This window comes from Acartia tonsa, chromosome 5, assembly GCF_053477335.1.
Source record: "Acartia tonsa isolate MP-2025a chromosome 5, ASM5347733v1, whole genome shotgun sequence".
NCBI classification, from domain to species: domain Eukaryota; kingdom Metazoa; phylum Arthropoda; class Copepoda; order Calanoida; family Acartiidae; genus Acartia; species Acartia tonsa.
The window spans coordinates 36553820-36573486 of record NC_137264.1 but is presented as its reverse complement, the minus strand read 5'-3'; the positions used below and the strand labels follow the sequence as shown (position 1 = coordinate 36573486).

Sequence of the window (19667 nt, the reverse complement as noted above, 5' to 3'; positions counted from 1 at the left end):
TAAAACTCACACCTCTTCGGAATTTTAGCACAACCTACCTCCCCCTTTGTCAATACTCGGTCGGAAAGTTCCAAGAGAAGCACAATTTATTCGGTCTGATTCAATTAAACTTCCCCCAAATTCCTCTAAAAATAGAAAACAATTTTGCCTAGTCTTGTGCACGTAGGTTTGCCAAGGGGCGAACCTTGAGTTGATAAAATAAGAGGGGAGGGGGTCCCCTATATTCTTTCTGAATAGGGATCTAGAGGGATAAAACAATGGATGATAAATTTATATACATCCCCAATGATGATGCACAAAATTACTCCTTCTGTAAATTACAATTAGTGGTTGAAACGTTTGGACACTCATCTTAATAAACCAACAAATCAAAATTTAATAAAATTAAAGTTGATAAGATAACATAAAACTTTGGGGACTAGTGTAATAAACAGCCTAATGTCCCCTCCCTCGCTGGGATACATCCTTACTACGCCTGTGTCTGAAACTTTTTTGTGTATTATAACACTAGTTGTGTTCTTTATTGGAAACCCATAATACATTTTCATCTTTCTTAGACTCATACAATACATATATGTATTCATGTACATACAAGGTGCTTCATAAAAAAAACTATTTCTTTAGCAGCCAGAAGAAAAAACAGTGATTTTCTATACCTTATTCCTGCTTCCTACCCATGAAAAATGGATTAGTTTTAGGCTATTTTTCAAACATATAATCTGACTGTAAAAACGTCCAATACTGTAATGATACTTTGCACCAGAAAAAAACTGAATTTCGTAACTTTAAATTTATTTACCTTAAATGAACAAACAAGTGAATCAACAAAATGACAAATAGTTATTTCTTCTTCTTACTAATATATTTCAGGTACTTTTTATTATCATTTCTCTTCTCATCCTTTTTCATATCCAAATCTGTTATTTTCTTTCTAAAACTGCCGTAAAATTGATCCTTTGGCTGGTTGTCTGTAGGGGTGGTCGGGGTATGGGCCCATTCTGGCCACGCAACTTCCTGCCTTGATAACTTCAACTTGCTTGGCGTCTTCATCTTAATAAAATGAGTATAATCTTAATCCTTATAAAAAAGTAACAGGAAGTCTCTGTGTTTGTTTGTTTGTACCGAAGGATCTCGCTAACTGCCGAACCGATCAGGCCCTCCTTAACAGGGCAACTTTTTAAAGATCCTGGGAAGGTTTATAACTATTTTGGTGGAGGGTACCACCACCCTTCTAAGAGAAATCATCCCTAGAAAGAATTACACCCCAAAAATAAAAAAAAAAATTTCTCATGAAAGCTAGTAATAATAAAAGTAACAGGATGTTTGTGAGTCTCTCAGTCTATGTGTACCAAAGGATCTAACCATTAAACCGAGAATCTCGTCAATAACCCCCCCCCCCCACAAATTTTTAAAAACTATATTTAAAATTAGGGAAAATCACCCCCCCCCCCCCCTACCTTAAGTGCCCCTAAACGCCTCTAGTGGCTTTACCGCCAGTGCTTACTGTTTACGGTTTGGACACACCGCAATTGGAGTTATACTGTAACAAAATTTAAAACTATGAACTTACCTTCGGACCAAGACAAATCCACTCATGACGAAGCCCATGGTACAGAGTTTTGTTTGAAATTGTCACATATTTAGATTTTTCCTCACATCTAAACAAATTATAAATGTATTTGAAAAACTTCGCAGGGATAGGACATCAGACGATAAATAACATTCAACCAGAAGTTTTCATCCCCAAAAAACCCAGGGGTAAGGTAGTATTGTAGAGACAATCAATCCATTTGTTGCAAGACCTTTGTCTGGTAATACAAAGTGCATGGTAATGAGTTACGCCTATATATGGAAAAAAGACATTGATAAAAGACATTTTTTATGAGGTTCCTAACAATTAGCGGAGACGCTAGGATTTACGCCTAAACCGCAGTATAAAATAAAATATCTTACTTTAGCAGAGGAATGTGCCAATATTCATCAGTTTTGGTGGTATTGACATCATGGGCCGGTGGGAACATTAAAATTGGACTTCCAGTATGCATTGACTTCTTATTATGATTAAACCCTAAAATAATGGAGGCTTTATTATAATAAATTATAACATTAATACCAGTTTTGTAGGCCCTGAGAGGTGGAAGCCCTGGGCCAGCCAAACATATTTTTTTATTTGTGAAAAAATTCTTTACCTGTGATACAGTACGATAATGATTTTTAAGTATGGCTCAAAACAGCTGATATTAAATGTTTTCAAAGCCATGGTAAAATGCTTTGCTTTGCAACTAGATATTTACCTAATATGAAAGTTTGATGGGACACCTGCCATCTGGTGAACAACTGTGCCAGTTTCCTGTCCTTCCTGGCAAGAAGGTACATGTGCTGGCGCAACATGTCGTTCGTCAAGAACAGGCACTTAGAGTACAAACTAAAATAGAAACGATTAAATAAAAAAGTAGCGTTGCTATTCAAGAAAGAAATTTATCAGCGCTAATCAGTAATGCTCTCTTGTTTTAGATAACCAAGAAGAACCATCAACTGACTATCAAAGGCCTCGTAAAAGTCAAACAATCAATAAATGGATATTAAAATAATAAGTCACGAAACCTTTGCAAAGACTCACAAAGCCTATCTGCAAATAAGAAGCACACAATACCTACATATCAGGATGGCGCTTATTTCTCTTATTTGACTATTGGATGTATAATGGATGTATTATGGAGATTTCAAATATGTTGCTGCTTTCAGAACAAGCTTTTTATAATGACCGGGTGAGTTTTTGTCTTATTTATGTGGTGGCAGCTGAGACAAACTCACACCTCTGACCAGAACAGCCTCCTACCCCCATCGGAGATTTCTCCTCTATAAACTTTGGAAAAAAAATAAACATTTTTCCTCTTGCTTGGAATTAGACAAATTTTAAAGTGATTTTAAAAAAAATATAGTGATTTTTAGTTATTTATTAATATTAATTTTAAACATGTAATTTTAAACCCCCCCCCCTTTTTAACTCCCCCTTTTCGGTCTCTATAATACATCCGGTAGACAAATAAGAAATCTGAGCTCAACATGTCATCAAGATTTATCCACCGAATGTTCTACCTCAAGAAAACATAACGGATGTCCAGTTTGAAATCTGGAAAGAAACCATTGAGGTCTATTTAGAAATAGAAGAAAAATTCAGAAAATTTCTTCCCGGTGGTAGATATTCTGAATGGACACCTGCCGAGAATAATGAAAAAAGAATTTTGTCTGCTATAGCACCGGATAAAGCAGAAGACCTACCAGACCTGCGTAGAGACCTCCGTCAATTTGTTTCAATAGTTGCAAAATTTGTACACTGTGATTATTTCAACCCAATCATGAGACATTCTTCATCACTCAAATGGATATACAAAAAAATCAGAGAAGATTACAATATTCAAACACAAGGAATATTCTTCCTAAATCTACTTGACCTCCAGTGGGATCCTGCGGGATCAGTCACACCTGTCGGATTTTACAACCAGTACAGATCTCTCATCATTGGTAATCTGGCAAAGAAGGATTCAAAAATAGAATGGAAAAATGAAATCTTAACCGAAGATGAACGTCTTTCACCAAGTCATGAAGATCTAATCCTTCTTAATGTTCTTACACTGATACATCCCAAGCTTCCATCATATATTAGAGAAATGTATGCCCACAAAATTGGCAAAGATAAGCATCTCATGGATTTTAAAAATGAGATCTTAACAAAATCTAAACAATTCATTCTTGAAATAGAATCTGATTCCCCACAAGTATCATCAATTGAAGAAGCACAATGCAACTACACATCAACAAAAAACTACTCAAGACCATCATTCAACAAATCAACTTTCCAACAGAGAAGATATCAACAATCTAGACCTAGATTCACACCCAATCAGCAGTCTGCCTCAAATAGTCAGCCCCAAACATTTAGCCAACAGCCAACACCATTTTGCAGAGTATGCCAACTATCAGGATTATCAAAAGCCTTGTTTACCAGTCACTATTTGGGAGAAGCAACATGTCCATCATTGTCTGCTAAAGACAAACAGCTGTTAACCAACAGAATCAGCCAACAGCTCAGCACAATAAATATTGAAGAAGATGATGATTCTATTGCCCGAGAATATGGATATGACCAAGATGAGACTCAGCAGCTGCAAGACCAGCAGCAGGTAAAGTTTAATTCTTCTATGGCCAATAATTCAAAAGTTGATAATTCTGAAAATAACTCTAATTTTAGCAAGCCTCTGACCTGTAACTTTATTCAACCCGTCGCCAGTCAAACACTCTCTGTACAAGATATCAACAAAAAAGATATTTTTTTGGACCTGGATTCCGGCGCTACGGTTAGTTATGCTAAATTGTCTGATGTTCTAGCCCATGGTTTCAAAATTAAACCCAATTCCCAACTCTCTAAACTAGCGGATGGGAGAACAAAAATGGCTGCAATTGGGGAAATTGATGAAATACTTTACCGTAACAATTGGTGTGTAAGATTCCATGCAATTGTAACTGAAAGTTTACATTGTCCTTTTGTCGCAGGGAACAATTTTATAAAAGAAAATTCAATAATTCAAGATTTTAATGCCAAAACAATTTCTGTCCACAAAAAATATGTTATTTCTGAAACTAGTAAATCTCTCATTTTGCCGACCCAACCTAACAATTTATTATTGCTAAATAACCATCTTAATGTTATATTGCCAGGCCAAGAAGTGCAGTTCTCAGTACCCCACGATGATGACACAATTCTAGCAGTCCAACCATGGCACCAGAACAAAGGAATACAGTGGCCAGACCCTCAACTTTGTTCAATTAAAAACGGCCAAATCAGTGTCAAAAATAACTATAATGAGATTGTACATACTAAAAGTAGCCCCAAAGTTCAAGTCCGTACATTGAATGATGACTTTAACAACAATGATGATATACCTGTAAATACTAATAAACATACAACTCCCACAGATGTCGATAATACTGGAAAAATTGAAGTAAACAAAGAAGATATTCACCCGGACATTTTAAGGTATGTTAATGATATTCATCATACTTATAGAGATGTATTTAACAACGACATTTCTACAGGCTACAACCATAGATATGGCAAACATATTTCTAAACTTAATTGGGCGGGTCCGAATAGGCCAACAGCAGCTAAAGTTCAAAACATTAACTATGATCATCAAACAAAAGTCCTCTTACAAAATGTATGTGATGATTTGACAGAAAAGGGCGTTTTTGGCATTCCTCAAGACTATGATAAATCCATTCAATATTGTTCCCCTGCTTTTCTTGTCAGAAAACAAAAGGCTAAAAATAAGGCTAAACAAGATCTAGGAATTGATGACGTCAGAGTTGTCATTAACTTTACACAACTCAATGATTACTTAAAAAATATTCCTACTACAATCACCAAACCTAAAGATATTTTCATTACATTGGGTAAATGGAATTATATTATAACTACTGAAAAAATTTCAAGCTGCAAATATCAAGATTTCTCCGTCAAAAACCAAGGTATTTCTTCGTAGTGTAGATGTATTAGGTTGGAAATGGCAACAAGGTGGATTTTTAGCACCATCCCCCCATCGTGTAAATGCCCTAAGAAATACAAAACATGAGGACATAAAACTGTTAAAGATCTAAGAAGTTGGCTAGGATTATATAAAACATTACTTCCATCATCACCAAACCTCACATTAATGTTAAATCCTTTTGACTTAGAAGTGGCAGATAAAAACTCTAAAGATGTTATAGAATGGGATAGAAACTTGATAAATCAATTTAGATTAGCAACAGAAGCCGTAGATAAGCTCCAGACCCTGTACCTTCCTCATCCTGATGACCAGCTGCTCCTAGAAGTTGATGCTGCTAAATCAACCCCAGGTATAGGCCATACTTTGTATTGCATCAAAGACGGTAAAAAGCTACCTGTTGCATTTCATAGTGCCAAATTGAGCCCTAATCATTCAAAATGGATGGCATGTGAATTAGAAAGTTTAGCATTTGCTACAGCAATAAATTCGGAGTACAACATATTAAAAGAATGTACTAAACCCATTATTATAACACCCGACAGTAAACCAGTTGCAGATGCCGTTAAACTAATAAAAAAAGGTCATTACAGTTCAAATCCAAGAATGCAAAGTTTTATTAGTAACATAAATAGATTACCTATTGTCGTCCAACTGGCAAGTGGCAAGTCCGGTCAAAATCAAAGTAGTGATTTTCAGTCAAGACATCCAAGCTCATGTAATGCTGAACACTGCTCTATTTGCTTGTTTATTTCAGAAAAATCTGACTCTGTTATTATACCTGCTGCTATAAATCATATGGAACCAGTATCTGTATTACACAACAGAACAGCATGGAATAACATACAAGACCAACAGAAAGCATGTAAAGATGCAAAATATCTCCTGAAGTCTGGTAAAACCCCAACTAAACAGTCAGGTAAAATTTATTCTGAAATACGAAGATTGTGCTCTGTGGCAAAATTAGATAAAGACAGTATGTTAATTGTACCTTCTCAACACAACAAATTTTCCACAAGTACTAAAGATTTGATTGTTATACCTCAATCACATCTGCCGGCGGTTTTATGGCAAATTCATAATCATTTACAACATCCTACAAAGTCTCAACTCAAAGCTCATTTTGATAAATCTTTCTACTCTGTAGGATTAACCCCGGCCCTAGAAAAGTTATATAATGAATGTTTCTTCTGTTCTACTCAGAAAAAAATACCCACAGTGACCAGCCACAAAACTGAAACTGATGTCAGAGTCCCTGGAGTCGAATTTCATGGAGATGTAATAAGGAGACAAGGTCAGTGTATTTTTGTAGTTCGTGATCATTTTTCTAGCTTAACAGCAGCCAAAATTATCAAAAATGAAACTCACCAAGAACTAAAATCGGCTATAATAGAAACTATAAATCCTATCAAACTATTAGGAAAATGTAGATTACCGGTCGATAATGCTAAAGGATTCTGCCCATTAATTGATAATAGAGACCCAGATTTAAGAGACCCAGATTTAAAAAAACTACAAATTGAAGTAATACAAACCGATGTCTTCAACAAAAATGCCAACGCTGTAGTAGACAAGGGTTGCCAAGAACTTGAACAGGAGTTGAAAAGGATAGAACCAGATGGGAGACCAGTAAACAATACAACACTTCAAATTACAGTATCCAGGCTGAATAATAGATTACGCAGACAAGGACAAATTTCATCATTTGAGATTCATTTCAACCGTGATATGAACACGGGAGAAAATTTAAATTTGGATTATGAAAAGATAAGAAAAGATCAAATTCAGATAAGAGATAAACATAATACCAAACACAATGAAAAAGTTCCGGAACCACAGCACAAGCCCCAGCCAGGTGATAGGGTAAAGCGGGGCGAACTCGGTGTATTTTTCGGTTTTTTGAACCTGCAAATCGTAAAAATTATTTTTTTTAAATGGGACCAAGACCAGTAGAAAGATCTCGGAAAAGTCGATCAGGTCCTAAAAGGACGTAAACCTAGGACTTTGGGAAGTTTGTCAAAATTGATCTCTAAAACGGCACCGACTTCGCCCCGCCTTGAGGCGAAGTCGGTAGGGCATTTTCAATCTTCGAAAAATCGATGACGTATTGATTTTATTACAGCATGCCCAAAAGGTAAAAGTTGCTAAATGTAATAAAGAGTATGCACAAAAAAATTTATTAAGATAGGTCAATTTTTTCTACCAAAAAAAATAATTTTTCCGAAGTACGCGAAATTTGACTTTTTTTTTCGAAAATTTTTTTGATAAAAACATAAAAATACTACTAGAAAAAATAACTTTTTATGACTTTAAAGGCCTGATCCTTAAAATTCAGGCAATTTTGAATAGATTTGGCCAAAAAAAAATTAGTTCTATTAGCAAAATTTCCTAAAAAAATCTAGTTGAAAAAAAGAGAAAAGTTTGGCAAAATCTGTGGTCGATTTTCCAGCTTCAAAAAACCTATGACATATTGATTTAATTACAGCATGCCCTAAAGGTTAAAGTTGCTAAATGTAATAAAGAGCATTCACAAAAAAAATTATGAAGATCGGACAATTTTTTCTACAAAAAAAAAATAAATTTTTTCTAAGTACGAGAAATTTGACTTTTTTCTCTCGAAAATTTCACTTTTTTATATAAAATTGAAAAAGTTAGTATAAAAAGTGAAAAAACCGAATTCGCCCCGCTTCACTTTTAGTCGATTTAAGAAAAAACTATACAAGCTTTTTTAAAGTTTTAAACGGAAATGGATAGCCTATTAGATTCTTAATAAGTCCCCTGAAGACGTGTAAGCTCTAGCTCTTACCAGTTTTTGTCCAACTTACCGTTTTTCCGACCGAAGCAAAAAAAATCGAAAAAAAAATTTTTTGTCTTCCGACTTTAAGACCCAAAAAGTACCCTAAAAATTCATCTCACAAAAATTTCATTTTATACTTTTTTTGTAGGCAATTTAATAAGGAACAAATTTGATTTTATGTTTTTTTCTGTCAGTCGATTAGAACATGGAGAAAAATGTCATTTAATGAAGGTGGTCAAAAAAATACCGACTTCACCTCAAAACCGAGATCGCCCCGCTTTACCCTATTGTAGTAATAAAAAATAAATCTGACAAGCACAAAGCAAGAGATGTCTATATTGTATCACAATCTGAAGAAGAAAAGGTAAGGATTCAAAAAATTATTCACCCACACTCCAACAACCCAAATATTCGTTCAAAACAGTATCTAACCAACAGTGAACGTGTATTTGTCACAAACAGTTTTCATCATATTCCACAAGAAAAACCTGTAACAACAAAGAAAATAAATAATTGGAATCCTATCAGAAATGTTGAAGAAAATTCTGAAGATGAAAACGAAAATTGTAAAAGTGTGAATGGAAATAAAAATCAAGAATACCAATCACATATTAGGATACAGAATACAGCAAATACCAGACCAGACATTTATCAAGATTTGGATAGAAGATTAGAATTACAACGACAAAAGGCTTCTGACCAACTTAAATCTGCAAATTCATCATATCAAATAGAAACAAATGTCATTGTTCATCAACCAATGGAACCTGAAAATATTGTGCAAACAGAGAGACCCGCACGATATCAAAAAACAGCGGCAAAAAGTAAAATAACTGCATGTTTACAGAATAAAAAGGATATTCTCCAAGTAGATGGTATTCTGTCAGAATCTGAATTTAGTTCTGAATCCTCCAAACAGACAAGTCCTGAATCAAAACCTATACAGAGAAGACATTCCTCTACTGTTTTTGATTTATTAGATTGTAATGAAGATGAAACTGCTGATGACTCATCATTAGACTGGGATTATTCTGATGCTCAAGAACACCCAGATCCTGATCCTTCAGACATATTTCATCAACCTTCTACAGATAACTCGTTTATGCATCCACCTCTAAATTTATCTGCTAATTCTGAAAATTTAGATACAAACAGAGTCTACACTTTTAATTCTATCTTGGATAGACTTTCTTCAAGCTTTCAAGAAGTCATTACTGTACAAAATAATGTACCTGCACCTGAAAAGAAGGGAGACGCTAATCAGTAATGCTCTCTTGTTTTAGATAACCAAGAAGAACCATCAACTGACTATCAAAGGCCTCGTGAAAGTCAAACAATCAATAAATGGATATTAAAATAATAAGTCACGAAACCTTTGCAAAGACTCACAAAGCCTATCTGCAAATAAGAAGCACACAATACCTACATATCAGGATGGCGCTTATTTCTCTTATTTGACTATTGGATGTATAATGGATGTATTATGGAGATTTCAAATATGTTGCTGCTTTCAGAACAAGCTTTTTATAATGACCGGGTGAGTTGAGTTTTTGTCTTATTTATGCAGAGCAACATAAACAACCAATTAACCTAAAATGAGATTGAGGACATGCATGAAAAAAAGTTAAGACGAGTGATAGAAATTGTCATACAGGGTCATCGTTCAAGAGAAATAGGTTTTTTAAATTTATTTACCTATGTATAGAAAAACAAAATTATATAAAATTCTTTGCCTAGGTATATATTTGGAAAACCAGTTCTGGGACATTTGTGTATAAAATATTTAAAAATGATTATTCTGACAAAATATGCCTTCAGACCGGTTTTTCCAAAGGCCTCATTTTTAAGATTTATGGATTTAAAGGTTGTGCAAAAAATGCGCATATTTGGAAAAATCAAATTATGCGGCTTTAATCAATAGTCTAACATATCTAAATTAACGAAGTGTTATCAGTTACGGATGGACAGACAGTTTGACGCTAATTCTAGAATAACTTTCGCTTTTAAAAAGAGTTTTTTTTTTGGCTAATCTCAAAGTTACCTGGCCAGAAGAAAGTAAGGATCATCCTGCGACACTTTTCCAACTAAGTGCACTCTGAAAGAGGAATTAGATTTTGAGAAGCTTTGCTCGTAAAAAGAACATTTTTAAAAAAATTAATGAACATTTCTGTGAATAGGGTAAGGGTAGGGGCGTTGACAAATTAACCAAGATAATGTTCCAGGGTGATATCCTATTATATTGACTTTTCAGTTGTAGGGACGCTTCACATAGGTTCCGGGGTTGTTTTCGTCTATTTCAGGGTGGCCACAGACTTTTTTTCAAAATAGCATAAAATAGTATGCAGAAAAAAAGATAATAGTATGCAATAGTATGTACAAATTCCATAAAATAGTATGAAATAGCATGCATTTAAAACAAAATAGTATAAAATAGAATGCATTTTAAACACAATAATGTGCATTTAAAACAACTTAATGCCTTAAAATGCAGGCAGGGGAGGAAGGGGGGGGGGTCTTCAGGTGTTGATTCTTGCATAAACTATAGCTCATGCAGCTTTAGTCCAAAAAAAACTGCTCTGATGATCGAATGGTTTAAGAGATACCTAACTAGGGTTAGGTTAATCTTAAGGTCTTTTTGAGCCACGGAGGGCTATAGGGGAGGGGGCATCAGATTGACTTCTAGACTAAAAGTTGGTTGATACCAATGAAAGTCAAAATATCTGCATGGTAAATTAAGGGATTCCAGGTCATTTTTAGGGTTTTATAAAGCCCTAGAAGGCTGGAGGCATGGGGGGGGGGGGGGGGGGGGTCAGGGGGAATGACTTCTAAACTTAGAAGTTATTTTATACACATTGTTTACGTTCAAAATATCTGCACGGTTCAAATATGATCCAAGAGAAAACTAAGGTTTGGTCAATTTTTAGGGTTTAATAAAGTCCCAGAGTGCTAGGGGGATTGGGGCTAAGGTGTTGCTTCTTGCTAAAATTATAACTGATGCTATTGATAACTTAAATTGAAAAAAATCTGGTTTTATGATTAAATGGTTTAGGGATAATTAAGGTCAGGTTCATTTTAGGGTTTTATTGAGCCCCGGAGGGCTAGGGGGGGAGAATGACTTTTAAACTAAAAGTTGGTCTGCACTTTAAAAGCTTAAGTCCAAAATATCAGCACGGTTTATTAAGTGGTTTAAGAAAAAAACTGAGGTTAGATCAAATTTTAGGGTTTTATTAAGTCTCGGAGGGCTAGGGTGTGATGGCTGGGTAGTTGTTTCTTGCTTAAACTATATATCATACCTCTGATAGCTTAAGTCCAAAAAAATCTGCTCTCATGATCAAATGGTTTATGAGATAGTTAAGGTTAGGTTTATTTAAAGGCTTTTTTTAACCCCCGCGGGGCTAGGGGGAGTGGAAGTGGGGTGACATCTGACTAAATGTAAATTTACCCATAAAAGCTAAAGTCCAAAAAATCTGCAAGGTTCATAATTTTGGTTCCTGAGAACCCCCACCCCCACCTCATCCAGGTAAAGAGTAAAAATATTTGAGTTTAAGAAAGCATTTTATGTTACCAAAATACTAAAATATCATATATATGTATTATGTATATAGGCAACAATTTCAGGTTCCAGGTTTCCAGAAATGTTTAAAAGGATCCTTTGACCGAAATTTTTGGCTTTAAATTTTGAACTAAAGCTTTTCCAACATGTCCACATGAGGTATTAAAATTTTATAAATATCCAAAGTCGTTTTCCTGCCGAGTGCCGGCTGGCAGCTGTCAAGTACAGCTTCTGCTGCTGAAATTTATGTTTTGAGATTCCTAACATAAAATTTACACACACAAAAACATTTTCTGAAAAAATTGGTCTTTTAGCTTCAAAATTACAGCCGTTTAAAATTGTTATGTGAAAAAGAACCTAAAAACAGAGGATTTATATTAGTTAAGAGATCATAAACCTCAGTTACCTATAGGATCATTTAATAATAAAAGTACTCCTCAATGCTATTAAAATTTAAAAGGAGATATCTTTACATTGAATGTGGAAATACCAATAACTTTCAAAAAAGGTACAACAATCTGAACTGAAGAACTACTTTCTTCTGGAAACATTTCTAAAAAAAAATAAAACAAAGTAGCAAGTTTGCCGTATTTTCACAGTAACATTTGATAAGTTATTTTAGGTTAGGTAAGTGGTAATGATTGACCAGCAGGGTTATAGCCCCCCGCAGGGGCTAGAAATAGGATAAAAGATACTTTGAAAATGCGATAAAACCCGCTACTTCACTTTCTTTTCATGATCTAAAAAAATCAGTTCGTTTTAATTACCTAAAAATTGAAGATTTATCTGACATACAAAATAAATAGTGGAAAATAGTAGGTATGCAGTTTTTGGAAAATAGTGGAAATAGTACCTATGCAGTTTTGGACAATAGTGGAAATAGCATAATTTTTTGGAATAGTATGCAAAAATAGTGGAAATAGCGGAAATAGTGGAAATATCATGTTTGTGGCCAGCCTGCTATTTCTTTAGTAGATTTAAGTATCAAGAGGGTTTTGGGCTTTATTACCCTACCTAGAGCTCCTAGATTCAGGTAATCATATTTTTTCATTTCATTCATGTTGAGAACTGAGGTGGATTCTTAAAAAAACTTTGCCCCACTAATCGCTTAGTGGGGCAAAATTGTTTTCGTGAAAAATCCTCCAAAATCACATAAAAAATCTACAAAAATTAAATAAAATCTTATGTTAATAACCCTTCTATGATTTTGTTTAATTTTTGTAGATTTTTAATCTGATTTTAGTAGATTTTTCACGAAAACAATTTTGCCGATTTTCACGATTAGTGGAAATGAAACGGATGGAAATATTTTACCTGGCCATTGAATCTATTTCAGGATAATGTGGGAAATTTTTAATCTCTGGTCTGTGCATCACCATTATACGTTTACCTTAAAAGAACAATTAAGTTTATTACACTGCAGGAAATATTCCTTATATTAAGCACCCAAATAAAATTATGACTTATGATTACTACATAGTTAAGAATAGAGGGGATAGGGGTTATATAACTGTATGTCCACAGGGTGGGGATCCTGTGCCGAATTTCACAGCCAAGTTGTAACAAATAGCAAAAAGTAATTTGCAAATCCCCACCATGCCACTTGAATTAGGTAGTTGCCTGGGTTATAATTCGATATTTTTACAATTATCATTACCGAATTGGATCAACAACTATTATTTTCTAGAATGATTTTATCCCTTAAAATATTTAAAATGACGAGAACCCATACTAGGGTATAAAAAAGTTTGAATAGGTGATAAAGTTTGACAAACACATTTTTCAAAAAATATTGAAGGGAAAAACAAACCTTGTTTGTAGAAATATGCCACAGTTTCTAAGAGATTGGCACTAGCGATACCCGTTGGCTTATATGCTGTTTTTAGGCCTTTCACCTGTAAAAATATGAGTTAATCTGCCATTCCAATGTGTCTTATAGAAAATCTATGAATAATAATATCCACTATATTGGAATCGGTTCCAAGTGATACTGAAAAATCATATTATCATATCGATCAAAGATAATTTGTTCCAGGAAAAAGTAAAAATCATAAGATTAATTCTTATGGTCCAAAAAAACTTATAATTTTTCATATTAATATCCGCGGAAAGCTGTTTATAATACGATGAGATGAATAACTATCAAAAGTTTATTTTTTGTGTTAACTAAAGTGTTTTGAAGCAAACGGATATGAAATACGACCATATAGGAAATGAAGGAATGTTTTTGGATTATATTCGGATAATGCAACATCAAATGTCATACCCACCGTGACTCCGCCGGGCTACAAACTATAACTATTCTGTTTATTAGCGGCTTTCAAAAATATAGATTGTTGCGCTATCAGTGAACATCCTTCTTAATAGTATTTGTAAATGTTACCCTGTAGTATGAAACATTCATTCCATCAATAACAATATCATAATTCTCCTTGCTTACTCGTCGCAAAAAATCTTTCAACTCTGTAATACAAATAATTTCAAATCAAATAAATTCTTAAAAAGGAAAAGTTAATGATTATTGGGCGATCAGTCCTTAAACATCTCTGATACTTTCTATTTCTTTAATGGTTATCTTTAATTTGAAATGCGTGGCAACTCGAATAAATAACAGAAAGTTCGTGTTTTTATTTCACTATGTTGTATTACATGTTGGGAATAATATAAGAACCTCTGTATTTAAGCCTCAAAGCCTTTAAGCAATTTCACAAAACAGAATTTATGGGCATACTAGACAACCATTTTTTTTTTTACAAAATATTTGTAATTATCTTTATGATGATTTAAAAATGTTCCTCTAGGATCTGTATTCTTGTAAATATCATCCCCAACTAGAACAGTTTCCAGAATCCCAGTTTTCAGGGACTCGTACTCGGCATTCGTAATACCAGTTCTGCCATGTGTCAAATATTTTAAGTTTTTATTTAACTAGGTTACTAGGTTACTGGTTCAGCACTTAACACATTAACTCGTCGCCTGAAAGGTGATAGGTTCGAATTTCGGCTGAAGACCGCGTTTGGAATCGATAGGACATTTCTAACCTGTTTTAATTAACAAAAATAGCTAACTGTCCGTGACGTACAGAAGGACCGAACCTAATTATAGAAAAGCTTAGCTTTTAAAAAGAGCATAAAAAGACAACTCTCGTTATTAATAGGTATATTTTAATACACTTAAAATATTTGAAAACCTTGCCTTGTTAGTTTATTAGTGCAGTTTAAACACTCGCCAGTCTGGTAATCAATCTTAGTTAAAGTTTTTATTTCATGCCTAATTTTTAATTTCATATTATGGTTATTCGTTAAAGCAGTTTTTCTAAGGGATCTAAAGGGATAAGACAATGAATGATAAATTGATGGACATCCACAATAATGATACACAAAATTACCCCTTAAAAATAGGGGGTTGAAACGTTTGACACTCAACTTAATGAGCCAACCTATCAAAATTCACAAGAGTCTCCAAAGTTAAGCCAGCAAATTAGAAAACTGGTGTAATAAACAGCCTATTCATATTGTCCCCTCTTTCTCTCTGAGTTTTTTTACAATAACGATAACTAACTGTAATTGATAAAGCATTTTAAAATCACAATATTGTTATTAAACCTTACAGGCTGATAAATGTAACAATAAGGAATAATTCTAAAGCGTATCAACTCTGTAATGATTATCGGAATGTTAATATTTCCCTATAAAGCATATTGATTTAACTGCTTAAAGACTTCATCTGTACGTCACAATCTTTAATAATCTCTTTTCCAGGAGGGATGGGCTAAAAACTTTGGGTACTTTTATTAAATCGTGATTATTTGGTTCCAAACTAGAAGTTTCCAAACCTTTCAAACAATAATTTTAATCTTCAGACAGGGGTGTATATTCTACATGGGATCCCCGGCTCAGGGGGGGGGGGGGGAATAATAAAATTAGTGGTTGGAGGAAAAAAAATGTAAAAATTAAGAAAACTGAAAACATTTTTTCCATTTCCCCCCCTCCTTGGTAAAAAAATATAAGAATGTGTGGTAGGAGGGTTAAAATAAAAAAAATAGAGAGTTCTTTAAATATTTTTCCATTTCCCCTCTACTTGGTGAGAAAAACTAGGGGGGGGGGGGGGGGGGAAATAAAGAAATTTGTAGCCGGGGAAAAAAATAAATCTTGTGCAGAATATACACCCCTGTCTTCAGAAGGAGGTAATTTTGAGTATACACAATGTACATCAATTTAGCTTACACCAATAACGAAATTAATTCGGGAAAAAAACACGAAACCTATACGTGGTTTTCAGCCGTCGTTGGGGGGAAACATATAGTAAAATTGACGACCTCCCCATTTGCCCCCCAAAAATTATTAATATTTATTTCACTTGTTGGTTAGACCTTATATTCGACATCAATTTATTGCCCTATGCCTTATTAACCCTTGAGATCCCATTAAAGTTCATGTTAACCATGATAAGAATTCCTTTTCTCTCCATCCTCGATATAATAGTTGTGATCTTTTATAAGTGTCGACAGTTCCTCAGATATATGCAGTTGATATTTAGATAAGTATTCATACAGACGGCTTCTTAGTCTAGCACCCTCTCTGATTCCAATAAATTGCTTTAAGAACTCATTTATTTAACAGCTTAATTCATATACCAGCGGCGGCGCCCCAATAAAACTTAAAAACTCAAATAACGCAAGACATGAAGGAACTCTAATTTCATTTTTAAATCCCGCCTATGCAAAGTTAATTAAATTCAAATCCGTAATAGAAAAACTAGTTATTTAATGTTAATCTGTTTGGAAGCAATACAGTTAGTTAAAGCAATTCCTTCTAAATTCTGTATCATAGCTGTAGTTGATGATAAATCTATAGAGTTCTTCTTGGTGCGGGGTAGCGGAGCTTACATTTAATCTCAATGGATCTGAAATTAACCAAGATCATTACCTAATAGATCAGAAAGCAACGAAGTTTTAAGAACAAATAAGTAATTAAGGATGTCAACATTCATAAAAGGAAAGCTCTAAAATAAATCAATAGGACTGTCTTTGTGTTTCCAAATTGCCCCATCAAAAAACTTTAATCATTATGGGGTCTATCCTCAAGATTTCAAGACAGTTTAAATTGTGAGCGAATGTTTTTTCCAACACCCTTTATACAATATACATAAACGTGCTTATTTCATAGAAAAATGATATTGTAATAGCCACTCCTACTAAAATGATAAAGGGAGGAGTAGGTTGTGCTAAAATTCCATAAAGGTGTGAGTTTTAAGGTCTAAAAACAGTAGTAGAACGATAATATTCACTAAATATGTGTATTCCTTATTGAAAAGAACTATAGACAAATAAAATTTTTTTTAAAGCTAGCAATACCTGAAAATTGTTAAAAAAAAGCCTATAAATTACACCTAAAGCTTTGCTAATGTCAAGCTGACAAAAATTATTTCTTAAATTATAGGTAATACATAGAATTACCATGGACAATAAAATAATGTTTTAAAAAATTAATATCTTGGAAATAATTGGCATTATTTGTTTTTTTTAAACTCTTTCCGATAATTTTTTATAATTGTCAGTTTAAAATTAGCAAAGCATTCGATGAATTTTTCAGTTTAAAAAATTTGTTTAACTTCAATTTTTGTTGTCTAGTTCTTTTCAATAAGGAATGCACATATTTAGTGTTTTTAGGCCTTAAAACTCACACCTTTAGGGAATTTTAGCACAACCTAACTCTCCCTTTTTATGAAAAATGGCTAAGATAAGCAAAATTTTTATAAAAAAAGTTTGGAAACTTACTTTGAAATTCGTGAAACTCCGGTTTTTCCATGAGTTGAAATAGTAGGTCTTTATTTCCAGATTGTAAAGCTCTAATGCCGAATGGAACTATAACATGCGGATGAAGGTTGTAAGATAAGTGAAGATCTTGATTCTAGAAAAAAATCACAAATTCAATTCATTATGCGTACCTAAATAAATGATAATTTTTTACAAAGATTAGGGCACTTTCTCACAAAGTACCTTGTAGAGCACAGAAACCCCTCCCTCTGCATTATGAAATAATTGAAAATAATTGAAAATAAAGAGGGGAGAAAAGTTTTAGATTATTTCATACTTTCGGTCATGTTAGGCTACATAAAATTGGGTACTGAGTAGCCCCGCAGGATTAGGTAGCTCCGCAGTTAATGGGCATGAGAAAAAATCTCCCCCCCCCCCCACTTCATTTAAATCTATTTAAAAAAAAGAAATGCCTTGTTTGATAAAGTCATATGAAGATGGGGGGAAGTTTTGACACATTTGCGTAAATAGTGATTATATTATAGGCTTTATCTTCGGACTGAGAGTATAGGTTATTATGGATAAAATCATTCTTATATGATAAATTTTCCCAAGTTTTAATATTTTTTGGATAGGCCTCCAGGTGGTCTCTGAACAGGTACAAATCTAAATTTTTTTTTTAAGAGTTAGAGGTCAACTTGCAAAACAAAATATTCATCTTTGGAATGTTATTTACATATTTGAAAAAAAGATGATATTTTGTTTTATAAATTGACCTAGGTATAAATCTTTTTTTTTAAATTCTTATTTATACCTGTCCTCCAGAGACCACCTGGAGGCCTGCAGCTCCTGAATCTGAAGGCCTATCCAAAAAATCTTAAAACTTGGGAATATTCATTATTTAAGAAAGATTTTATCTTTAATAACCTATCCTCTCAGTCCAAAGCCTATAATCAGAATCACTATTTACGCAAATGTGTCAAACTTTCCTCCCCCCACCCTTCCCCATTAATCCTATAATATTAAGTAGTAAGGCCCTATTGTCTGACGCTAAATTTTCAGAAATTGCTGGTCCGAATAGGTTGTACTTTACAAAGAAGCTTTATAAATGTCTTTATATGGTTTTAGGCTACATTCCTGACCCGCCCCCCCCCCCCACCTTTCCCTAGATGATAGGGGCAAGCAAAAAATCACATTATATAATAATTATCCTATAATTTTGATTTTAAGGAATTAGAACTAAATATCCTGACCTCATCTGTATCATCTTTATTAGTGTTCTTATATTGATTTATCATTTCAACTCCTTTCTCCCATTGACTCGTCTTTGCTAGTAACTAAATGCCATTAAGATTCCAATTTAAATTATGAATGAGTATAATAACTAATTTTAAGTAATCCTATTTTATAAAGTAGTAAGCGTTTTTTGTCTGTCCCAAAGGATCTCGCTAACTGCTGAACTGATATTGTTCTCCTTAACAGTGATGCTTCTTATAGGTCCTGGGAAGGTTTTAAACTATTTTTGGGGAGGGTGTCTTCACCCCCTCCTCCCCCCCCCCAAATTTTTTTTTACTCTTTTGAAACTCAAATTTAAAATGGGATAAGATCGACATTCCCCCCTCCTGACTTAAGTGCCCCTAGAGGCCTCTAGGGGGCGTACCTGCTAGTTAGATTAATAGCATTAAACTTAACCTGTAAGGTAGTGGATACAAAACAGCGAAAAACATAACAGCGAATGTTACAAAACAGCGAAATTACTAAACAGTGAATTTTACAAAAAGGCGAAATTACAAAACAGCGAAAAATAATGTACTATAAATTGGACCTATTAAAAAATTCTACAATGAAAAATAAAAAAATGTACCTACCAAATTTTAAAAGAAAATCTTCCAATTTTTATAATTTTATATATAAAGAATAACGAACCACTCTATCTACTCAGTGATCCGTGGGATTATGAATGAGGATGCCCTGGCTCGTTCAGGGCCACTAATCCTAACCCGTTGAGGAAGG

At 33.8% G+C, this 19667-nt stretch overlaps 2 protein-coding genes across 3 annotated transcripts in view; one reads left to right on the top strand and one right to left on the bottom strand.

The window, feature by feature from the left end:
- Nucleotides 1-19667, top strand: part of LOC145319421 (uncharacterized) — a 92030-nt gene that overhangs the window by 2928 nt on the left and 69435 nt on the right. The window lies entirely within an intron of this gene.
- Nucleotides 772-19667, bottom strand: part of mldr (mitochondrial ribonuclease P catalytic subunit) — a 29746-nt gene continuing 10850 nt past the window's right edge. The window contains exons 8-21 of the mRNA XM_080161541.1: nt 18908-18993; nt 17676-17808; nt 16710-16801; nt 16356-16478; nt 15092-15168; nt 14694-14789; nt 14280-14361; nt 13707-13791; nt 13211-13286; nt 10385-10438; nt 2295-2425; nt 1954-2068; nt 1571-1658; nt 772-1050 (exon numbers count right to left, since the gene is read on the bottom strand). Coding sequence (XP_080017667.1) covers nt 841-1050; nt 1571-1658; nt 1954-2068; nt 2295-2425; nt 10385-10438; nt 13211-13286; nt 13707-13791; nt 14280-14361; nt 14694-14789; nt 15092-15168; nt 16356-16478; nt 16710-16801; nt 17676-17808; nt 18908-18993 — 1448 coding nt within the window. The 3' untranslated portion in view covers nt 772-840. The remainder of the gene's footprint in view (nt 1051-1570; nt 1659-1953; nt 2069-2294; nt 2426-10384; nt 10439-13210; nt 13287-13706; nt 13792-14279; nt 14362-14693; nt 14790-15091; nt 15169-16355; nt 16479-16709; nt 16802-17675; nt 17809-18907; nt 18994-19667) is intronic.